Consider the following 22,738-nt stretch of genomic DNA (forward strand, 5'->3'; position numbering starts at 1 on the left):
CAAATACTCCCCACACTCACATTTGGACGTCAGAGTGTAGCCCCCTAGTGGTGGAGGGTGTCCCTCCACCGCGTCAAAGCCTGAAGAGACCAGCACGATGTTGGGAGCAAACTCGTTGGCTATAGGCATCACCACTGACCTGAGAACAAGAGGTAAAGATATAAGTGTAAAAGTTATATGGTGTATAGATTACAATGTTAAAGATTATTGTCTGTTTTTATGACTCAGAGTGCATTCCCCCCAGCAGTAAGGTTCATCTAGGATGTGTGTGCATAACTTAAACTGCTCACTTTTATTGACTACTATGAACGTTTTTCAGCTCGATTTGTCTCAATCAAATAGTTTTGCATTTTAAAAAGGTTTTGTCGGACAAAACAAGACATTACATTACACTTCTTTTGGGCTTTAGAAACCGTGGCGGACATTTTTATGGCAGCAAATATTCAATCAAATACGGGGGAATAACAGGGTGTTTCCCTAATGAAACTCTAATCTACCGGCAGAAAACGAGAAAAGAATCAAACACAACAGCAGTCAGTGTTTTTTATGAAACAATCCATCTCCAGATTTAGTGGTTTTGAATATTTTAGGTTAAGTGTTTGCTTTATGGGCTGAAAAAAACACACAACACGTTTAAAAAACCCCCCCTGGATTAAAAGATGTGTTGTTACAAAGTCGTTAAATAAAAATGTGCTGTTATGGAGTTAAAAGGTTTTTTCCCCGTCACCAATCTTCAACTCCAGCTGTCAATTTGAAACGGCCTATAAAGCAGGAAGATTCAATTTACGCAGGGGTGTTTTCCACACTCTCTGCTGTTGGTATTAAAAAGAAAAGTGATATATAAAAAAGAAACTAGGCACTGTGTGTGTGTGAAAGACTGAGAGTGCGTGTGACACCTGAAGGCAGCCAGGTACTCGGCGTCTCCCATGGGCGGGTCGAGGCCTCCAGTGAAGGCAACATTGACGTTGAACCCGACTCCTGGACCGCTGCCCACCTGCACACAGACACACACGCGTGACTCATATGTACATCACGTCTGCCGGTTGTTAGCTGCTCTGTTTGCCTGTGAGCTACATGTAGGATGGGGGTTTGTTTTGCAGTGCAGCTCCACGTTCACTTGCTCAGTGATTACTTCCTGACATTTGAATCCATATACTCGTATTTTGTAAATCATTACACAAAATGTCGTCTCAGGCACTTGAGTCATCAAACTAAATTGGTATTTAGCGACATAGATCGAGCTACTGTAACACAAACACACCTCATCGGGCGCCCCGCTTCCAGGAAAGAAGTTCCCGTCGTCGTAGCGATGAATAGACAGGTAGAGGACGTTAGGGTCATCGTAGAATGCTTGCTGGGTGCCATTGCCATGGTGAACGTCCTGGGGGTTGATTTTTACACAACACAAAATGAGAGGACAGAAAGAAATCCAAGCACAAACTATTCATTGCACAACACTACATGTCAGCACAAAGATGTGGACTCTCCAGAGACTGACCCAGTCCACGATGAGGATCTTGCTGATGTTGAGCCTCTGCTGCAGCAGTTTGGCTGCGATGGCGACGGAGTTGAAGTAGCAGAAACCCCTGAAACGGCAACAAAACGTTCACATTTTTATCATGCACTTCAAAGACGTTGCAGTAAAGAAGTATAAAAAATAAATAAAGGTGTCCTTAAAGCATTTTATGTGCAAACAAAACTCAATTATTTGTGTAATATGTGTTCCAGACAGTGGTATATGTCTATGCACAGATTAAGCGTCTCTAAGTGAGTGTGGTGACGGCTGTGGACTTACATGGGAGTGCTCTCCTCGGCGTGATGTCCAGGAGGGCGAACCACAGCGAAACCATTCTAAGAAAGAAAGAAGGAAAGACACCCATCATTCCTCAGTTGTTTCCCCCCTGCGTTTAGTGATTTAGTGAACAACTGCTCGAGACGCTGTTGTCGAGCTGAAGACAAAGTGGAGAGGACTAAATCTGAAACAACAACAGTGAGCGGCGCTAACAGATTGAACCTCAAATAACAAAACTAAGTGGAATTTGTTCAAAGGTGTGCCACAATATAGTTAATGAATCAATACGCTGAAACACAATGCTATTGACTGGTTAACAGATAATGAAAACAAGTCTTGCAGTGAAAACAGTATAAATCTGTTTTACTGACGATGTGAAAATAAAACATTTAGTTTATTCTCCTCAGAGGGGCTATGTGAAAGAAAATGATATTTAATGATATGTCATTAAAATAAGGAAACATTTGTTTTTTCCACAATCTTATTTGCGGCTGCAAACTCTGTTTATGTTTTGATCGGCGGAAGGCTCTCCACCCCATGGTGGTCAAACGGTGAGTTGGATGGAAGAGGAAGACCCAAGAGTACGGGTGGGCGTGTTCATGTGGAGGAGGAGGTTATTGTTGGTCTCATACATGATGTGATCTTTGATACTGTAGGGAGCCAGTGAAGTTGCTGTAGGACAGGTGATTTCCGACTAATGGAGGGGGTTCTGGTAAAGACGCGGGCACCAGTTGCAGTTTATGGATGGAATTGACAGGATGTGAAGCAGAATAGCAGTGCTGTTGGGTGAGAGGGATGGATGTGACGCTGAAATGAAAGAGCGCTGTCGAGGATGACACCCAGACTCTTAACCAGTTAAGTTTTAGGAAGTTGATGGCGAGCCAGGATCTGGGAGGGTATATGTTGTACGAGATGACACATAAATCCGGCAATGTGTCAGACAACTTGGCTGTTTTCAAGTTGAAGATGTCAGGATACTGCAGGTCTACGAATAATGGCCTCTCCAGCTGTTTCCACACTCGCCAGGGGGAATAAAAAGGATCACATATATTCAAGTGTGTCAAGTTTTGCGATGTATCGCAAAATTGATATCTCCATGGATTTAAAGTGTGCAGTCAACTCTCGACAGGCTGAATCTAGAACAGGTCCCATTCTTTTTTGGCAGTTCATAGAATCCGTGACACATGGTGTCCGGAGCTATGGGTTTGAAGGTGCCAGCTGTTATAAAACCTAAAAAAAAAAAAATTTCCCCGAAAAACAAATATGCTTTTGGTAGATATTTATAATCATATATGATGATTTTACAACCTAGTTAATGTGATAATTATCCCAATATAAATATCTTACATATATATCACCTTTAGAGATTATGGTTGTCTGTGGCAGCCTCATGAGTGTTTTTTTCCCCGACTATGTGGGGAAGAAGAGATGACACCAGAGGATGAGTGTGGATGTGTGTGTGTGTGTGTGTGTGTGTGTGGGGGGGGGTTACCTTCAGCTCGCCAGTGGCCACTTTGAAAACAAGCTCCACAACAGAGCCGACGGCGAGGCGAGCCGCACTGGAGGAGTGGACCTCGTTCCATATGGTGTCGCTGTCCACCTGAGAAACAAACACACACACACTTCAAAACCTGAGCCACAAATCTACAATTTGTTTCCATAGCACATATTTCTGCACCGCAACTAGGAAGAATTATGAGATAAATTATACTAAATACTTGACTCCATAGCTGTACTTACCCCCACCCCGCCACATGGTAGCCGTACAAACATGGGAGTGATTGAACCTGGTGATCGGGAAATGAAAATAAAATTAGAGACACTTGGATAATATAAATGTGTTCCAGGTATTACTTCTGTTGTGGGGACCTAAATCTTAATCATTTTACGGTGAAGAAAGATAAGGTTAGGCCAGTGGTACAGTAGTTAGAGTTAGAGTACGTCTCCAGGAAATTAAATGTAAGTCAATGTATAATGTATAAACCATATGGAGTGAGGACATTTTGGGGAAAGTGATGACATTTTGTCTGGTCCTCACAACTTGAAAGGGCTTTTTGGGGGGTTAAGACCTGGTTTTAGGGTTAGGAGTTAGGAAACGTTTGTTTTTTTTGTTTCATATGAATGTATGTATTCTTGACACATGATAATAAGTGCTAATGTGCAAATGAAAAAGTACAAAAATGACAATACACTAAAAAGAACAAGTGCTATGGAAAATAAGTACCAAAGTTGTGTTTCAGTCCTAACTCTGTTCCTTAGTACAATGTGGTGAAAGAATTTTAAATCTGAAAGTTCCACCTCATTAGGACCTCATTAATCCGACATCATTTTACTGTCAATCATTGTGCCACTGACACAGCCTGAGTGAGCCTCAAGGTCCACAGTCTTCAGATTATAAATCCCACGTCTACAAAAATGCACATCATTTTGAAACAATGTAGAATATAGTTTGTTTTTTAGTCCGTACAGTATGTACAGTTTCCCACAAAATGCACATTAAATGACATCCTCTATACCAGACTGGAGCTCCCACATCAGCAGCATTACCTGCTAGTGCTGTACTTTATGGACCTGAAGTGTGCATTTTGTTTGTTGTTTCTCACTCACACAGAATTTAGTTTTCATGAGGCTAACGTTTAGTTGTGATGGTTACGGTTAGGGTAAAGGGCTAGGGAATGCATTCTGTCTGCAGTAAGTATGTGTGTGTGTGTGCTTACAATCAAGTTTCTGTCGGAGAGGGTTGGTTCCATATAGTAGGACGTGAGCTTCAGAGTGAACTGTCTGCAGCTCCTCCAGAGTGGCTTTCCTCCCACGGATACACTGCACACACACAAACACACACAAGGTTTTACATCCGTGTCATAGACATTTTACTTTGTGTATGTTTTAGTGTGGAGACGTCGTACCTCACACTGCGCTCTGAGTCCAGTCTCCTGCAGCCGCGACCAAATGCTCTGGATCCTCCCGGCGTGCTCCGGGTGACTGTTGGTGTTTCCACACATACACTGATGTTTCTGCATCAACGAGTCGTACACCAAACCTGAGACACACACACACACTCGTGTTAGGTGTTTATTGAATAAAAATCCAGACTTATTTCTAACATCTGTATTTCATTTACTTTGAAAAGCATCTTACACTGCAAAAATTGATTTTCAAGAAAGTAAAATCAGCTTCATCTCTGGGGAACTGTTCTTTTTTTTTGCCAAAAAAGCAAAATAATCTTGTCAAGAAAGTTTTGCACAAAACCAAATTATCTAAATTTAAGTAAGAAAAATCTTTCTGAGGTATACATTCTCATAATCAGCTTAGGTAAGTAAAAGAAGACTCATTTTAATTTAACATTTCTTACATGAGAGAATTTTGTTGCTTATTATTAGAGCTGCAACTAACGATTATTTTCATATTCGATTAATCTGTCAGTGTTTGTCAAACCTTGAAATGATGATATCCAAAAACCAAAATGATTCAGTTAATAATTTCTTTGTAATATGGAGCAAATAAACTAGAAAATATTCACATTTATGAAGCTCAAACACTCCGAAAACATGAAAAAATGAAAAAAGCTTCACACCGATGAATCGATTATCAAAATAGTTGACGATTAACTTAGTAATTGATTAATAAGTGAAAATCTTGTTATAATTACAACTTTCTTTAATTTTGGCCTGTTTTTCCTTGTTAAAAGGCACATTACAGTCTGACTTTTCAGTCCAGTGCATTAGGGGGAAATGGTCAAATTTGGAGACAAAAACTTCTCAAATATTGTAAATTATAGGTCACTAAATGGCAGACCACAAGTCCAGAACCAGATTCTGTCATATGACAAAGAAATCATTGTTAATTTCCAGGTGTTTTCCAGGAAATTCATGACAATTCAGTAAAAATTGATGAGCACTTTTAAGATACACAGACAGAAATGGGGAAGGAAAAAAAGACTGATAAATCTGTAAGAAAATAATTTTAGTTAACGAAAAGGAAACTAAATGCCCAATTTTCTTACTAAAACAAGAAAAAAGGGGGACAGTGACGCCAACCTGTGGTGAATCGAGGTTTGATGGTAGGTTCAGGAGCTGGCACACTGATTGGAAAAGAGGAAGCCGAGGCTGGAGAGGACTGAGCCCGCGACAGGGGACGGTGTCCGGGGAAGGATATCGACAAGCCAGCAGCCTCCATGGAGGCTTGATAGTTTCTGAGCTGGTGAATCCGCTGCTGCTCTAGCAAAAAAGCCTGCTACTCTTGCCCACACACACACACACACACACACACAAAATAAAAAATAAATAAAAATAAGGTAAAACATAAATAAACAAGATGAATCCTCCGGCTGTCAGGAGAAGTTGTTTTGTGGTGCATCAAAAAAAAGTGGATGCATTAGAGGACTAAAGTGAAGAAAAATTAATTTGACATGTTTTATATTGCTACTGCAACATATGGCCAAAAGATGGCAGCCAAGACAAATGATGCCGTTTCAGTTTCTCCCGGCATTCAATCACGGGGAGGCCCTGGAGGCGCTGAGCAACATTTTTACAGCCCAAATTACATTTATGTGTCTGTTTTTGTTTTGAGTTTTCACATCCCCGGGTCTTCCCCAGGAACATCTACAACACATTAGTGCCAAACACAGTTAAAATCAATTCTCTGAGACTTCATATTGATTCTCTCTGCCGATGTTGTTGTACGGCTGTGTGGCAGTGGGGCTTGGTTAGAGCGACGGCTGCTGGAGGAAAGGAAGGAGTGGCTCAGCCGGTGATCAGACAGCTGGACAGAATCAGGTAATTAGTCAGCTATATAAGCATGTTTGTAACCTGGTTCTGGTCTCTTGCAGTAGGCTGGGTCCGCACACGGACACACAGAGAGAGAGAGAGAGAGAGAGAGACAGAGACTGAGAGACACAGAGAGTCTGACCAGCGCAGCGCAGGAGAGCGCTGACACACCAGCCACAGCTGACTGCTTATGTTTTGTTTGATTGATTATTTTCAGTTACAATAAACCAATATATTTGCTCCCTCAACGCCGCCTCCTCGTCCTTCCCGAACCCCAGTGAGTGGGAAAGGCTCACAGTGGCGCCTGAATAGGGACACATGGAAGGACAATCTCCGCTGTCGCTGGCCCTTCAGCACCTCGCTGCGATGCAGGAGAGCACCACCACGCTGCAGCAGCAGCAGTCCCAGCTCCTCGCGGACATGGCGGCGTCACAGCGGGACGATCGTGCTCTCCTGCGGGAGCTGCTGCAACGCCCGGCTGCCCACGGCGCCGACCCGGAGCCCGGTCGAGGACGGTCTCCGCCCGTCGCCCTGCAGCGGATGACCGCGGAAGATGACCCGGAGGCATACCTGGACATCTTCGAGGGCACGGCGGAGGCGTGTGGGTGGCCGGAGGAGGAGAGAGCGCTTCGGCTTCTTCCCCTGCTCACTGGCGTGGCGCAGCTGGCCGCGCACAGCCTGCCGGCGGCGGCGCGTCACGACTACACACAGCTGAGGAGAGTCATCCTGGACCGGCTGGGCAGTACGTCGGAGGGACACCGGCAGCGGTTCAGGGGGCTCTCCTTTGAAGAAGCCGGGCGCCCCTTTGCATACGCGCAGCAGCTCCTGGACGCAGCGAGGCGCTGGCTCCAGCCGGGGACCCACTCCGCTGAGGACGTCGTTGGACAGGTGGCGCTGGAGCAGTTCATCGCTGGGTTACCATCGTCCACAGCCAATTGGGTCCAGTGCCACCGCCCGGTCAACATCGAGGCAGCGATCGTCCTCGCGGAGGACCATCTCTCTCTTCCCCGGCGGAGCATGAGGGAGGAGACCAGGCCAGCGACGATCCCTGCCAGCCGTCCCACTCCAGCCCCGAGGAGGAGGTTCCCAGCGGCATCGGCTCCTACACCACACCCACGCACACACACACACACACACACACAGCCGGAGCATGCATCGCTCCGGTTGTCTAATTACCCTCTGCCGTCTTTCCCTCAGGGCCCAGCCTACGTGTCTGATCACCTGGCACCCCGGGGGGCTCCTCAGACGCCAGGGCAGGTGTGCTGGCGGTGTGGGCAGCCCGGCCACATCAGAGCGGAGTGCCCGCTCATGGAAGTGGGGCAAGTGGTTCGGGTTGCCGGGCCGCCGGCCCCCTCCCCCGGTTCGGAAGGGACGTACCGTATACCAGTATGTATACAAGGGGGTACACATCAAGCTCTGCTGGATTCTGGTTGTGAACAGACCATGATCCATCAGCGCTTGGTTCGACCGGGGGCATTGTTAGAGGCATCGTGGGTGAGGGTGAGGTGTGTGCATGGGGATATTCACGATTATCCGGTGGTGGCCCTGGAAATTTGTTTTAAAGGAAAAAAACATAGAGTAAAGGCTGGAGTTAGTACTCGCCTCACGCACCCTCTAATTTTGGGAACAAACTGGCCGGGGTTTACGAGCTTAGCAGGGGAAACCATGAGGGTGCGGTCACGTAAGGCAGGGAAATGTGAGTTATGTGCTGTCCTTAGTGGTGAGGCGGAGGTGCCGCATCCCGACGCTGCTGGGGGGGGGCACAGATGGCGCCCATGGAAGATTTTCCCCTAGCACAGTCTCGGGATGAGACCCTCCGCCACGCCTTTGACCAAGTGATGGAAATTGATGGTTGTCCTGTTCACCCTAACGCATCACTCTCTCACCCCTACTTTGTTGTCGTTAAAGACCATTTATACAGAGTGAGTCGTGACGCTCGAACAGGGGAAGAGCTCTCCCAGTTGTTAGTCCCAAAAAGCCGCCGAGAAACGATTTTCCAGGCGGCTCACCACAACCCCATGGCGGGTCACCTCGGATATGATAAGACACTGAACCGGATCATGGCCCGATTTTACTGGCCGGGCATTCGGGCGGATGTAAGTCGGTGGTGTGCATCCTGCCGCGAATGTCAATTAGTCAACCCTCCGGCCACCCCAAAAGCGCCCTTGCGCCCATTACCATTAATGGAGGTCCCGTTTGATAGGTTTGCCATGGACCTCATCGGGCCATTAGACCGGAGCGCACGGGGATATCGCTTTGTGTTAGTTCTAGTGGACTATGCAACACGATATCCCGAGGCAGTACCCTTGCGCAACATCTCGGCGAAGAGTGTTGCACAGGCACTGTTTCAGGTCATATCCCAAGTTGGGATCCCGAAAGAGATCCTGACTGACCAGGGCACATCGTTTATGTCACGTACACTACGCGAGCTATACGAATTACTAGGCGTCCGCTCAATCCGGACTAGTGTGTACCATCCCCAGACTGATGGCCTGGTGGAGCGGTTTAACAAAACGCTAAAGAACATGATTCGTAAGTTCGTACACGAGGATAGTCGTAATTGGGATAAATGGTTGGACCCTCTGTTGTTTGCAGTGCGGGAGGTGCCCCAGGCCTCCACGGGGTTTTCGCCCTTTGAACTCCTGTTTGGCAGGAAACCTCGGGGTGTCTTGGACCTGGTTAAGGAAAACTGGGAGGCGGGTCCAAGCACCAGTAAAAATGAGGTACAGCACGTACTGGACCTGCGAGCAAAACTCCATTCACTGGGTCAGTTATCCCGGCAGAATTTGCTCCAGGCCCAGGAACGTCAACAGCGGCTGTACAACAGAGGGGCTAAACTTAGACAGTTTTCACCGGGAGATAAAGTGCTTCTATTGCTGCCATCGTCTAGCTCCAAATTACTCGCCAAGTGGCAAGGGCCCTTTGTGGTCACACGACGAGTGGGGGATGTTGACTATGAGGTTGTGCGTTCTGACAGGGGTGGAGCAACACAGATTTACCACCTTAACCTCCTCAAAGCCTGGAGGGAGGTGGCGTCTGTATCTCTGGCCACCACGGTGATTGAGAGAGATGAGCTGGGACCGGAGGTGAATAAATTAAACAGGTCGGCGCCGGTCCCCGTTGACGATCATCTCTCGCCGGGCCAGAGAGCAGACGTGGCCTCGTTGCAGCGGCAGTTTGCCGACGTGTTCTCTCCCCTGCCGGGACGCACAAACCTCATACACCACCACATAGAAACTTCCCCGGGTGTGACAGTGCGTTCACGACCCTATCGCCTGCCGGAACATAAGAGGAAAACTGTTCAGGCAGAACTTCAGGCTATGTTAGAGATGGGAGTAATAGAAGAGTCCAACAGTGACTGGTGTTGCCCCATTGTTCTTGTTCGCAAGTCTGATGGGTCAATACGGTTCTGTGTGGACTACCGTAGAGTCAACGAGGTGTCCAAATTCGATGCCTATCCAATGCCCCGGGTCGACGCACTCCTGGATCGGCTGGGCACGGCTCGCTTTTTTACGACACTGGATTTGACCAAGGGCTACTGGCAGATTCCCTTGTCGCTAGAGTCCAGGGGGAAAACGGCCTTCTCCACTCCGTATGGTTTGTACCAATTTGTAACGCTTCCATTTGGGTTGTTCGGGGCCCCAGCCACGTTCCAGCGCCTCATGGACCGGGTGCTGCGGCCTCACTCTGCATATGCTGCGGCCTACTTGGATGATGTCATCATTCATAGTGAGACCTGGGAGCAGCATATGCAGCAGGTGGGAGCAGTGCTGGAGTCCCTGAGGAGGGCGGGGCTCACGGCCAATCCAGGGAAGTGTGCAGTTGGACGGAGGGAGGTACGGTATTTGGGGTACCACTTGGGGGATTGCCCTATGTCAGCTGAGATTTGGTCCACTGTAGTTGTTTTAGATTGCTTTTAAATAAGCTATTCATTAAATGACTCAGGTTTATATTGGAAGGCCACGTGGAATTGATTGGAGGGCCGCATGTTTGAGACTGCTGGTTTTATTGATACTGATATTGTTTGACAATCGTGTTCATTCTATGTTATTTTAAACAGATGAAATGAGAAGACTCACTTGTAACAACAGTACACTTAACCGTATAACTACTTTATTGGGGCTTTTCCATTTCAAAGCAAGTGCCACAGACACACGCACATTTCTTCAGACGTTAATCACATTGTTCAACTTCCTCACTGACTTTCTGTCCCAACCTCTTGTTTTTCATTTGAGCGCTCTCTCTCAATTTATTTGATTCTTTATTGTCATTGTATAAACAAACAACAACATTTCAGGTCCACCGTAGCTTAATAAACGTTATATATTTTTTTAAAAAGGTAGAAAGAATATATTAAAGGAGCCAATTCACAGATACAAATACAGCAACTGTCCCCCATTTCTGATCGCACATTGTGACAATGGAAGAATCTCTAATCAATCCTCACAATTACGTGATCAGTAATAACCATTAATTATTGGATTGTGACATTTTGTAGCTTATTTGATTAGTAACCTCAATTAAGTCATTCATCTGTAATATTAAAAATAATAATTTGTTTTCCAACACATTTCTATCAATATTGACAATATTGTCTTTATTCAGTTTTTTTATAGCAAATATCAGTTTCCACCAAAACAAAATATAATAGAACCAAAAACAATGAACTCAGAGAGCACAAATCTCTGCCAATGGTTTAAAAATGTAATTATTTCCTCTCTTTGCCATTAACTTCATGCACAGAAAATGTCATCTCAAACAGTCTCACCAGTCCACCACAGGGCCAGAGTGACTTATATCCTTATATCTTTTCAGCACAACCTATAGGCAAGCTGAAGAACTATATAAACACACCTGCGCAAAAAGTACTCGGATTGATTTTGTGAAATTTGGAAATATGTCACAGTTTGGCTCGTTTTTAATAAACAAAAATAAAATAAAAATGGTATATTTTGATTTTTATCTTCTGCACAATTATTGATACACCTGTTTTTTTTAAAAATATGCGATATAAAATGAATCATATCTTTGACTCAACAACACGGAATAAGTATTTTGTAAAGCCTGAAGGTGACCTATAAACACACACCACCAGGACCTTGGCATGTTTTTGGACTGTGGGAGGAAACTCCATACAGTTTTAAAATGTATTGACAAACAACAATATGTGTGTGTGTGTGTGTTTGTGAGTTACATTTCAGCAGAGATGAGACTTTTACAGATGACTCTCATTTTGGACAAGTTGAGGCCATAAACCAGAGGATTTAACAGCGGCTGACAAGTGAGCCAGTACAGAGATAAAAATATCCTCATCATGTTGGGAATGTTATTCATATTAAACCTGCTCTGCATGATCTCAAAAAAGGCCCCACAGGAGAAGTTGAGCAGGGAGGCCAGGTGAGGCGAGCACGTGCTGACTGCCTTCTGCCTCGTCTGCTTACAACCCGAGAAACAGATCCTCAGGATCTTCGCGTACGAGACGAAGATCAGCGCCAGGGGCAGGAAGATGGAGCAGCACGTGATGAAGAGGCCGTAGATGTTGTTGACCGTCGTGGCGCCGCACGACAGCTTCACGATGGAGTAGTTGTCGCAGTAAACCTTGTTGATGACGTTTCCGCACAGCCGCAGAGTCGCGCTGAGCGACGTCATCACCACACACAGCAGCAGGGGACATAACCACGCGAAGGCGATGAGCGCAGCGATTCTGTTCCCCGTCATGTGTGTGCTGTACTGCAGGGGGCGACAGATGGCGAGGTAGCGGTCGTACGACATGATGGCCAAGATCAGGTACTCGCCGCCACCGTACGAGTACAAGCAAACGTTTTGCAGGAAGCAAAAGGGGGCGGAGACCGAGTGAACGTCGGAGAGAATGTGAAGCAGCAGCAATGGAAACAAGCCTGTGCTGCCGTACAGTTCATTCACAAACAGGCTGCACAGAAACAGGTACATAGGCTCATGGAGACTTCTGTTCATACAGATAACTACAATCAGCAACACGTTAGCGACGATAATAAACACATAGAAACACAGCACAGTCAGGAAGATCACATATTTAAACAGACCAGGGTCTAAATAAGCATCCAGAGTGAAATGTGACACCTGTGAGGAGTTCAACATCATCTTCATCATCTTTAACATTCTATAGACTCTCTCTCACACACACACACTCACACAAAAGACAAAACAGCACAGTAACAACAACAATATTAAGTACAAAGTGTTTTCCACAGAATAAAATCAAACTCTTGTCAGTTCACCCTCCTGTGAATGGCAAACAACAAACACTTTTCATACAAAGCGATGTGATTCAACACACACGTCCATCACCTGCTGTTTACCACGTAAACAGATAAATAAAACAGAAGGAACTGAACGAGGAAAAGCCGTCACAAATCAAGTAAATAACAATTTCCTGCTGGAGCAGAATGTAACAGATACACGGAGAAAGTCAGCATAAATGACAGTAAATTTTTACTTGAAAATACAGAGCCTTAGTTTTTTCATTGTTTTGAAGATACAATGAGGATATACAGTAGAAGGGCTGTTTTGTATGTGTGTTTTTGAAAAATATGGATATTCTCTGCTGCCCTCAATGTTCCAGGACTGAGACCCTCTGTAGGGTTTTATTCTAGTTCCTGACGATTCTGGAAGGTTCTGACAAACAAGTGGGATTAAGACCATTAAAAACAGGCAAGAAAATAAGAACATGAGTCAGCATCAAGCATCACCATCATATTCATTGTAAGCAGCAGCAGCAGAGATCACAGTTCATCTCATCACATTTCACTAAAGCTGTTGGAGATGATTCCCCTTCGAGACAGCAGTTTACCACATCAGTGTGACAGACGCAGCACACTCCTCACTGCTCTGATCCGCTGGTGCCCCAACCTTTAATGTCTTCACTGGCATCCACAGGATTGTGACTTTAGGAGCTTGAGGGCAGGGACTTTTATTTAGGCCACCTCCAGACTGTTAGTTGCGCTGTAACACTCAAAAACAAAGAAGCAGACGTTTTACACATATAGACGTTTTACACATATAATAACAGAAACTGAGACAGAATGAGCCGAGTCAGAGGAAAGAAACGTAGCAAGCAAATCTACCGACTTTCTGTCATAAAACTAAATACTTCCTACGAAAAGGAAAAGCACAATTTTGCCGCAAGAGTGAGATCCATCTAACTGTATTTACTGTGGAACAATTACTGATCTGTTTTGTTTATTCAAGTAAAAAGTTTATTTTACGGTTCAACACTTTTTCACCCCCGTGTGTGAAATCTCTAAAGACATGAAAGGATATGTTATAGTGATATCTTCTCAGGCTGACTTGTGTTACTTTTCTTTGACAGTAGTTGGTAACTCTGTCAGATAATCTCCAAACACAAGACAATGAATGTGAATGAATGTGAATATGACGCCATCGTTTTCCTAAAGTAGCGTATTAGCGTATGTGAGATTTTCCCAATCTGGGAGCTGTTTTCAGAAAATACCGCTTCAGGTCTCCTAAAATGCCGTCTCCGTGTGGACAAACAAAAGTATGCGTATTCACCTAAACCTGTTTCCGTGTGGATCATTCCATTCACACTTTTTAAAAAAATGTCTTCTGCATCAAAATAATCCTTATCAAAATACATTGTGACATTTTGTCATGAAGTGTGAGGTCTGCGTCACTTTCCAAACTGCTCACACCAAAAGTCCCTTGCAGACATCAGGGATTTTTGTTGAACAGCCAAATAAACCACTGAACATAAACTCTAAAGGTTTAGACTTCAGTTGACAGACCCCAGAAGAGGTTTCTAAAAATGCATTAAAACCTAAAACCTGTTATTTGTTAATTCACTCAAACCTTTGTTTAACAGACAACAGGGCCAATAGAACAACAAAGTTAAAATAAACCCACACCATTAATAATCGGTACTGTTTCCAAAACTAAACTAATTACATCAACAAACATCATGTGATTTGCAGTGTCACAGCGACAGTGACTGTGATTGGCTGGAGAGCGATATCAATAACCCAGGACATGTTATTTGGTGCAGAGCTCAGTCTCAGTTCAACTCAAGGAAGGCAAATGATGACAATGTGTGTTTTTAAATAATGACACTGAAAGTAAAACCGTCTGATTTTCTCCACATGTTAATCTGTGAGAGTAATTAGTTTTCACATCACTGTGAATGGTGAGTTCAGATACTGTTTTGATGTTTTCTCTTCACGGTGTTTGTGTGTGTGTGTGTGGAACAGTTTCCCGCTCAATGTGACATCAGCTGACTCCACTGCAGCTGTTCAATGTCGGCCAGCAATGTCGGTTCAATGATGCCACTATAACCACATCTTTTTTGTTTTATTGTAATTTGTAATCATTTTCCTGTTATTAATATAACATGTTTTTCTACATTTGCACAGTATTTGTATCTTCATGTGATTGTTTAGTTACATTGCGGTTTTTTTCATAACTCCAGAATGAGCCTTGTTTATGTCAGGACCTGAGACAGTTCTATGGAGGACAAATGTAATGTCTTTAGAGTTTTGATGCTAAATTAATCGACATAGGTTCTTTATGCACACTTCACTGAGATGTTGCTAAATCTTACACACTGTGCCTTTAAGAGCAACCCTCTGCCTTTAAACTGAGCTTCATTAATTTGTCTTTATTTTATCTACTCTATATTTAAGTCTACTCCTATGCTATTATTTTGAAGAGAGTTAAGAGTTATTTGCTCTATATGTTCTTATTGTTTCCTTTCTTTCAGCTTCTCCCTTACATCCTACAGTAAACATCATCTATTTTTGTACTTTTTCTTATTTACTGAAGTATCACGACTGACATGTTTATCTTTGAATTCTGCCGATTCTTGTTCACTCATGAATAGTTTGATTAAACGCAGGTTGTTGAGATTTATAGGAGCCTTTTCTCGGCTCAGTTTCTTCAGTTTTATTTATTTACTTATTATGTTGTCAGAAGGACTGGTGACGCTTTGGTTTAACGTGTGATGTAAAGAGCTGCATAAGTACTATAAGTGCATAAGTAAGTACTTTTATAGTACTTCATACGTTTATATATTATAGTAATTTCTTCCTCAATGTCTGGAAAACACTTCAGACTAAAAAAGTTGTACATAAACAAACTATTATCATTAATATCATTACTGTGATAAACAACAGTTTCATGGTTAGTGTCTTGTGTTTTAGGGTGAAGATGATGAAGATGATGTTGAACTCCTCACAGGTGTCACATTTCACTCTGGCTGCTTATTCTGACCCCGGTCTCTTCAAATATGTGATCTTCCTGATTCTGCTGTGTTTCTATGTGCTGATCATTGTTGCTAATGTGCTGCTGATTGTAGTTATCTGTATGAACAGAAGTCTACATGAGCCTATGTACCTGTTTATGTGCAGTCTGTTTGTAAATGAAGTGTATGGCAGCACAGGCTTGTTTCCAGCCCTGCTGCTTCACATTCTCTCTGACGTTCACACCATCTCTGCTGTTTTCTGTTACCTGCAGATCTACTGTGTATATTCTTATGCCACAATTGAGTTATTCTGCCTCACTGCCATGTCCTACGACCGCTACCTCGCCATCTGTCGCCCTCTGCAGTATCATGCATGTATGACAAGCAAAACAATCGTGTTGCTCATCGCCCTGAGTTGGTTGTTCCCTCTTCTTACAATCATTGTTCCGATCTTGCTGACTTTACATCTGCAACTGTGTGGAAACGTCATCAACAAAGTTTACTGCGGAAACTACTCCATTGTGAAGTTGGCGTGTTCTGATGCAAGAGTCAATAACATTTACGGACTTGTGCAAATTATGACCTACATTATTTCCCCACTAATACTGATCTTGATCACATATGTGAGGATTTTAAAAGTCTGTTTCTCTTGTTGTAAACAGACGAGACAGAAAGCCGTCAGCACATGCACACCTCACCTGGCCTCGCTGCTCAACTTCTCCTTTGGCTGCTTATTTCAAATAATACAGGGCAGATTTGATATGAGCAGTGTCCCTAATATTCTGAACGTCTTCTTATCGTTGTACTTCCTGGTGTGTCAGCCGCTGTTCACTCCGCTTCTCTACGGACTGAAAATGTCTAAAATCTGCACCATATGTAAACGTCTGCTGTGTGGTGGCAGATGAATCAAAGTGAATTACTGTCATAAGTAATGTTTAATGTCACTGGAAACTGAATTAAACATGTTATTGATCAAGATTTGAAATTGATTCTGTATGTTATAAAAAGTGGCTTTGTTGTTTTGTTTTCTTTGATCTGAGTGACATGCAAACAACAAAGCAGCTTTCATATCAACTGAAACCACTACGCTCTGAAAAAGGTAATATTCAGTTACAATTACCTCAGCTTTTAAGCTCAATGTGTGATGACATGGGCCATGAAGAGTATTATGGCCCATGTTTGTGTTAGAGCCTGTTTGAAGACTTGAGGACCACAGAGCATTGAACAATTTTTTTTTAAAAAACGAACAAAAACCTTTTAGTCTGGCTTTTAGTTTGATCCCTATTATTTTTTTCTTTTTAATATTTTAGAAATGTTTAAGTTGTCTTATTGCTAATATATATTTGACTTATCCCTGAATGTACGACATGGTTTTACTTTAAAATATAGTTTTTCTGAGCCATTGTATTTTGAATCATTTGTGCTGAGTTCTCATCCTCCTTATAATTAAGTGTCCATGAGAAAATTTAGTGATGATTTATTGCTGTTTTCAGGGCTAGTTATGTCCATGTTCACGTCTCCAAAAATCAGAACAGAAACCCCAGTATTATGGATACTGTTTTCTTGCCATAGGCGCTCATTACAGAGAAAGAGCTTAACGTAGCAATCATATCATTATGGTTTCAGGTTTGATTTTTGATTTAAAGTATGTTGAATTATTACTTTCCACTATCTAACGTGATGACATCAGCACTCACACGCGGCAAGTAGTGAGTGATGCAGCACCGTCAGCACCCCCTACTGACAAAGGGTGGAACACACAGCGTGGAAAGTTTTTTTTTCTCCTTTCAAAAAAATAATTCCGAAATTTAATTACAGTTTACAGCCGTGAATGATAATTTGCTTGTCCAGTAATATATTAAAACGTGTTTAAAGTATGTTGAATTATTACTTTCCACTAACTTACGATGACGTCACCACACCCAGGTCAAAGTGTAAGGGTCAGCGCCGTTCAAAAACGACGGAGGGAAAACGATGGCACAGAAAATCTAATATTTCTGGATTTTCTTTATTTCTTCACGCCCAAAAGCAACTAAAACACAGAGTGATGGTGTAGTCAGTGCCCAGTTAGGCAGAAGTGTGTTACAACTGATGTTATGAGTGTGTCGAGTTCCCGCTGGAGAAGTTCACGATCCTGAGCATCAGCCCTGTTAGCACAAGAGGAAACGTTAGCAGCACGTGAGTAAAACTGTTTTTAGAAAAAAAATACACAAACAACGTGACGTTAAAATTTTTCATTATCTGTAGTGTACCTGCTGACGTTAAATATGTTGATAAACAGAGTAATGTTGATCACCTTCTTAATCAATCAATCAATCCATATATAGCAATTAGCTAGTTTGCAACTGCCCTCCCTGGCTTGGCTTTTCATAGATAAACAGAATTACACATGTACAGTAAAAACGACAACAATATATAACAATATAAAAGACATATGTCTCATCTGTGGGCTGAAATATGTGCTACCAGAACCTGAATTTGAATAATTTATGTTTGAATTTGTATTGTTTAATTTGAATCATTGCATTGGAAATATTCTATATATTTTCACATTCAGTTGTCACAATTCAAATTCATTTGTCACAAATCTCAAAATGCTCTTCCTTTACTAGTACCTGGATGTCTGTCACAGTAAATAGAAATTTAATTGTGAGAACTGAATTTGAAAATATGTAGAATTTTTCCAATGCAATAATTCGTTTAGCAATTTCAATTCAAATTCAGTCAGTCATCATCTACTGCTTTATCCTCCACCAGAGGGTTGCGGGGGGTGCTGTGTCAATCTCAGCTACATCGGGCGATAGGCGGGGTACACCCTGGACAGTTCGCCAGTCCATCGCAGGGCCACACACAGCTAAAGACAAACAACCATTCGCTCTCACACTCACTCCTACGGTCAATTTAGAGTGTCCAATTCACCTAATCCCCACATTGCATGTTTTTGGACTGTGGGAGGAAGCCGGAGAACCCGGAGAGAACCCACACACACACAGGGAGAACATGCAAACTCCATGCAGAAAGGCCCTTGTTCCAACCGGGGCTCGAACCCGGGTCTTCTCGCTGCAAGGCGAGAGTGCTAACCACTATACCACCATGTGACCCTAACTTCAGATTATGTGATTCAAATTCAGTTTCCAGTGGCACATATTTCTGCCCATACGCATCCACCTAATATAATGTAAATATCCACACGCTCCAAAACAGTCCAAGCTGATTTAATTTACGTATATGAAAAATGGGCACAATCTTGTTTTCAGTCAGTTCTTGACCTTTTGAAGTGAAAGTTTTGAAATGTGTTAATTGAAATGGAGAAAACAAGGGATGGGACATACTACTCTGGAATCTGAAACTTATTCTGATGCAGTACTTTTAGACCATTAATGAACTATGAAGCTTTATGCTGAGACATTTCAAAGACATAATTCTCCAACTGTGTAGAAAATATTAGTTTTTTGGGTTTGTATTTTTTAAACAACAGGAAGCAAGTCCCCACCTTTTGGTATCGGTTTTCTTCTGTGCGGTGAACCTGGGATGAGGGAGCGTACATGCTGTCACACACCTGGAGCGCCGTCGACCCGTCAAATAAGGCACGTCACCACCTAACATCAGGTGACAGTTCTGAGGAAGGCGGAAGATACACGCCGAAATTAACAAGGTAAAGGAAAACTTCCAAAACGAACCAAAAAACTAAGTTCAATCAGTAGACAGAATTAATTCTCACAATATGTGTAACAAATATTGTTGTAATAAACGGCCAAATCATGACTCAGCATAAGTGCTTTTGCTGATTTTTATTTACGTTTTTACAGTCTGTGCATAGTTAAGCATGCGACATAGGATTTTTGGATTGTATCGATTTTACATCTTTATCTGGCCGATCTATATCTGATCTATGATTTTGACCGTTTCCCATCCCTTGAGAAAACTGTCCGAATGTGGTTCTGTGGTGGGATATTACAGTTGTTATTGACAGAGCTCCTGGTGAGGCTTTGGATGAAACCACTGAGAGACTCCGGTGCTGAATTACTGACATATTTGAATATTAATTTTAAAGAAAGCAGAGATCAGAGAAGTTATCAAAACTCAAACATTTTTATTTTTGCAATATATAACAATGATGCATTGGCTTGTTTTTATCCATTGTTTTCAGAGGTTGATTGTATAATGAGCCTATGTGTTTTATTGTTGAAGGAGTTGCTTGTGCCCAAACTGACAAACCGTATGAGATGTAGGAGAAGGACATGGCGTGCATGTGTAGTAGGGCTGCCAGGTGTGTGTTGATAGTTACTCTAACATCGTTCATTCCCTCATTTTAAAGATGTTTCTTACGGCAAATGATAATGGTGTCTTTGCTCTGGACATGTGTTGAAGGAAAGAGAGTGTGTTGGTGCATGCACGTACAGTGTCTTGCATTCTGTATCCTATACAACACCCCTTGGCAAAATTATGTTCCTGTGCACATGGGAGACACCACAATTATCAACTGTGGGAGTCTCTTTCTGTAAGATAATCAATAAAACAAACATTTGCTTGCTCTCTCAACAAAGCTTACTTGGAGAATAAAAAATAACTGAAATATTTGTAGACAGCCAAAAATAAGAGTTTTATGGATGTGGCAGCAGCAGCAGCAGGAAGCCAGATGTTACACTGAAGTGGGTCATGAGGTGGGACGGAAGTACATGTTGCGTATTTTTGACAGCTTGAGTCCGTACATCAGAGGGTTGAAGAGCGGCTGACATGTGACAAAATATAAAGATAAAAACATTCTCAGAATATTAGGGGTGCCGTTCATATCAAACCTGCTCTGCAGAACTTCAACACAAACCCCAAAGAAGAAGTTGAGCAGCGAGGCCACTTGAGGTGTGCAGGTGCTGATTGCTTTCTGTCTTGTCTGTTTACAACCAGAGAAACAGACTATTAAAATCCTCACGTATGTTATCAGAATAAGGACAAATGGGATGATGATGGCGATCACCGTGAACACCAGGCCGTATATGTTGTTGACACTGGTGTCAGAGCATGAAAGTTTGACCACAGAAAAGTTATCACAGTAAACTTTGTGGATGACATTTCCACACAGCTGTAGAGACAACGTCAGTGATATCAGAATGACAATCTCAAGGAGAGGAAACAACCATGACAGAGCAATGAGCACAGCAACCTTTTTAGATGTCATATTTGTGTTGTACTGCAGAGGGTGACAGATGGCGAGGTAACGGTCATAGGACATGGTGGTTAAATTTAACAATCCAACACAAACATAAGTGTGTCCACAGTAGATCTGCAGGAAACAAAGAGAAAAAGAGATGGTGTGAACATTGGAGAGAGTTTGAAGCAGCAATAATGGAAACAAGCCTGTACTACCATACACTTCATTTACTGACAGGCTGCACACAAACAGGTACATAGGCTCATGTAGACTTTTGTTCATACAGATAACTACGATCAGCAGCATGTTGGCAACAATGATTAACACATAGTAACACAGCACAGTCAGGAAGATCACATATTTAAACAGACCAGTGTCAAAGTAAGCTGCCAATATGAAATAAGACACACAAGTCGAGTTCATCTTCACCCTCATCTGTGAAACAAAACAAAAAATTGTTCAGATGACCAGCTGAAGTAATGTGACATTTTCACAACCTTAGTAAAATGAAATGAAACATTCTCCATACATATAAACATGTGATGAGGATGTTTAACAGTGTAAGTCTAGTGGAGTGTTTTTTTTACATTTTTATGTAACGTTATCCTCATGCGTTATGAAAAACAAGTTCATTTTCAGATTGATTTTAAAATTATTTTTAAATGTTTTCATGGTCTTGCCCTACAGTATTTGTCCGACCAGCTACAGCTGTACGCTCCCTCATGCTCATTCAGGTTGGCAGATCAGTCATTGTTGGTCGTCCCTGAGACAAAGAAGACAAAGCTTACAAAAGGTGGAATGAGTTGCCTTTGCGCATCAGGCAGGCCAGTGTCATGGCAGACTTGAGAAAATCAACTAAGTTGTCTATCTAGGTACTTGGGCTATCAAAAATAAAAGAACTCACTCTGGAAACATAACAAAGAGTTGAGGCAGGAATCTTCAGGTCAAACAGGTATTTTAGTGTGGATTCACAAGTCAAACACCTATGAGGGTACAAAAGTACAAACTGAAACTTTGCTCTCCAAGTCTCTTCTTTTATCCCCTGGGTTGGGCGAAGGGCCCCCCCTCCCTGACCCACGTTTTTATCTAACATATTATTTCATCATTTTCCACTATGAGCAATTACTAGTTAGTTATACATGTGTCTAGCTGCTTTCAAATTCCTTTTTTTAAGCATGACGAAAGGCTGCCCCCGAGAGAACTGGCAAATGACCTTTCACATGCCCTTTCTGACTTTAGAGACTTTAGAGCAATAACGTCCCCTGCATAAGCAGGGGACGTTATTGCTCTTGTTCTCTGGAAAACATGTTTTTCCAACATTCCTGCTTTTACAACCGGTCATTTCATCTGCAACAGTTTCACCTTCAACAGTTGTATTATTGGCATTCGTACCATTAACAGGTGTATCATTAACTGTTTCCATGAAAAAATTTGGTGATGATCAATCGCTTAATGATTCGATTCGATGATCTCTAGTTTTCATGACGTCAGCATACCCAGGTCTAAGTGTAAGGGTCAGCGCCGTTCAAAGACGACGGAGGGAAAACGGTGGCACAGAAAATCAAAGAATTCTGGATATTCTTTATTTCTTAACCCCCCCGAAAAGCAACTAAAACACAGACTGAGGGTGCAGTCAGTGCCCACTTACAGCACAGGTGTTGTTACAAGTGATGTTATGAGTGTGTCAGTGTTCCCGCTGGAGAAGTTCACGATCCAGAGTATCAGCCCTCGTTAGCACAAGAGGAAACGTTAGCGGCACGTGAGTAAAACTGTTTTCAGAAAAATTACAGAAACAACATGTT

General features: G+C 42.8%; 4 protein-coding genes across 6 annotated transcripts; 1 reads left to right on the forward strand and 3 right to left on the reverse strand.

The window, feature by feature from the left end:
• Positions 1-14: 14 nt before the first annotated feature.
• LOC122760362 (histone deacetylase 4-like) lies at positions 15-6,474 on the reverse strand (the record flags this gene model as incomplete). The annotated part of the gene is made up of 10 exons (XM_044015485.1): positions 5,830-6,474; positions 4,699-4,832; positions 4,510-4,612; positions 3,533-3,579; positions 3,285-3,392; positions 1,796-1,851; positions 1,499-1,586; positions 1,262-1,381; positions 897-994; positions 15-139 (listed from the first exon to the last, which is right to left on the reverse strand). Coding segments are annotated over exons 1-10 (1,018 nt in total), but the record flags the coding sequence as incomplete, so codon positions are not given.
• A 5,227-nt stretch (positions 6,475-11,701) lies between these two features.
• On the reverse strand, positions 11,702-12,718 carry LOC122760371 (olfactory receptor 10J4-like). The gene has a single exon (XM_044015496.1). The coding sequence runs from the start codon at positions 12,694-12,696 to the stop codon at positions 11,749-11,751; it is 948 nt and encodes a 315-aa protein (XP_043871431.1). The 5' UTR covers positions 12,697-12,718; the 3' UTR covers positions 11,702-11,748.
• Positions 12,719-14,635: 1,917 nt separating this feature from the next.
• LOC122760368 (olfactory receptor 1-like) lies at positions 14,636-16,757 on the forward strand. Its single transcript, XM_044015494.1, has 2 exons — positions 14,636-14,734; positions 15,747-16,757. Exon 2 carries the CDS (start codon positions 15,754-15,756, stop codon positions 16,690-16,692), a length of 939 nt encoding a protein of 312 aa, XP_043871429.1. The 5' UTR covers positions 14,636-14,734; positions 15,747-15,753; the 3' UTR covers positions 16,693-16,757.
• Positions 16,758-20,409: 3,652 nt separating this feature from the next.
• LOC122760363 (olfactory receptor 10A3-like) lies at positions 20,410-21,921 on the reverse strand. Of its 3 annotated transcripts, XM_044015486.1 has the most exons (3): positions 21,841-21,921; positions 21,622-21,699; positions 20,410-21,371 (listed from the first exon to the last, which is right to left on the reverse strand). In XM_044015486.1, the coding sequence occupies exons 2-3, from the start codon at positions 21,664-21,666 to the stop codon at positions 20,445-20,447; spliced, it is 972 nt and encodes a 323-aa protein (XP_043871421.1). In that variant the 5' UTR covers positions 21,667-21,699; positions 21,841-21,921; the 3' UTR covers positions 20,410-20,444. The 3 variants fall into 3 exon arrangements, with proteins under 3 accessions (XP_043871421.1, XP_043871422.1, XP_043871423.1); XM_044015487.1 differs by having other exon boundaries at positions 21,622-21,921; XM_044015488.1 differs by lacking the exons at positions 21,622-21,699; positions 21,841-21,921 and adding an exon at positions 21,466-21,480.
• Positions 21,922-22,738: the final 817 nt, after the last annotated feature.

Source organism: Solea senegalensis, unplaced genomic scaffold, assembly GCF_019176455.1.
Source record: "Solea senegalensis isolate Sse05_10M unplaced genomic scaffold, IFAPA_SoseM_1 scf7180000013475, whole genome shotgun sequence".
Taxonomy (NCBI): domain Eukaryota; kingdom Metazoa; phylum Chordata; class Actinopteri; order Pleuronectiformes; family Soleidae; genus Solea; species Solea senegalensis.

Excerpts from the sequence above, each read along its gene's own strand:
- LOC122760371 (XM_044015496.1), bottom strand. The coding sequence starts at position 12,696 with ATGTTAAAGATGATGAAGATGATGTTGAACTCCTCACAGGTGTCACAT.
- LOC122760368 (XM_044015494.1), top strand. The coding sequence starts at position 15,754 with ATGATGAAGATGATGTTGAACTCCTCACAGGTGTCACATTTCACTCTG.
- LOC122760363 (XM_044015486.1), bottom strand. The coding sequence starts at position 21,666 with ATGAGCATGAGGGAGCGTACAGCTGTAGCTGGTCGGACAAATACT. Across the intron at positions 21,372-21,621 it reads TAGCTGGTCGGACAAATACT|ATGAGGGTGAAGATGAACTC; the intron begins GTAGGGCAAGAC and ends TTTGTTTCACAG.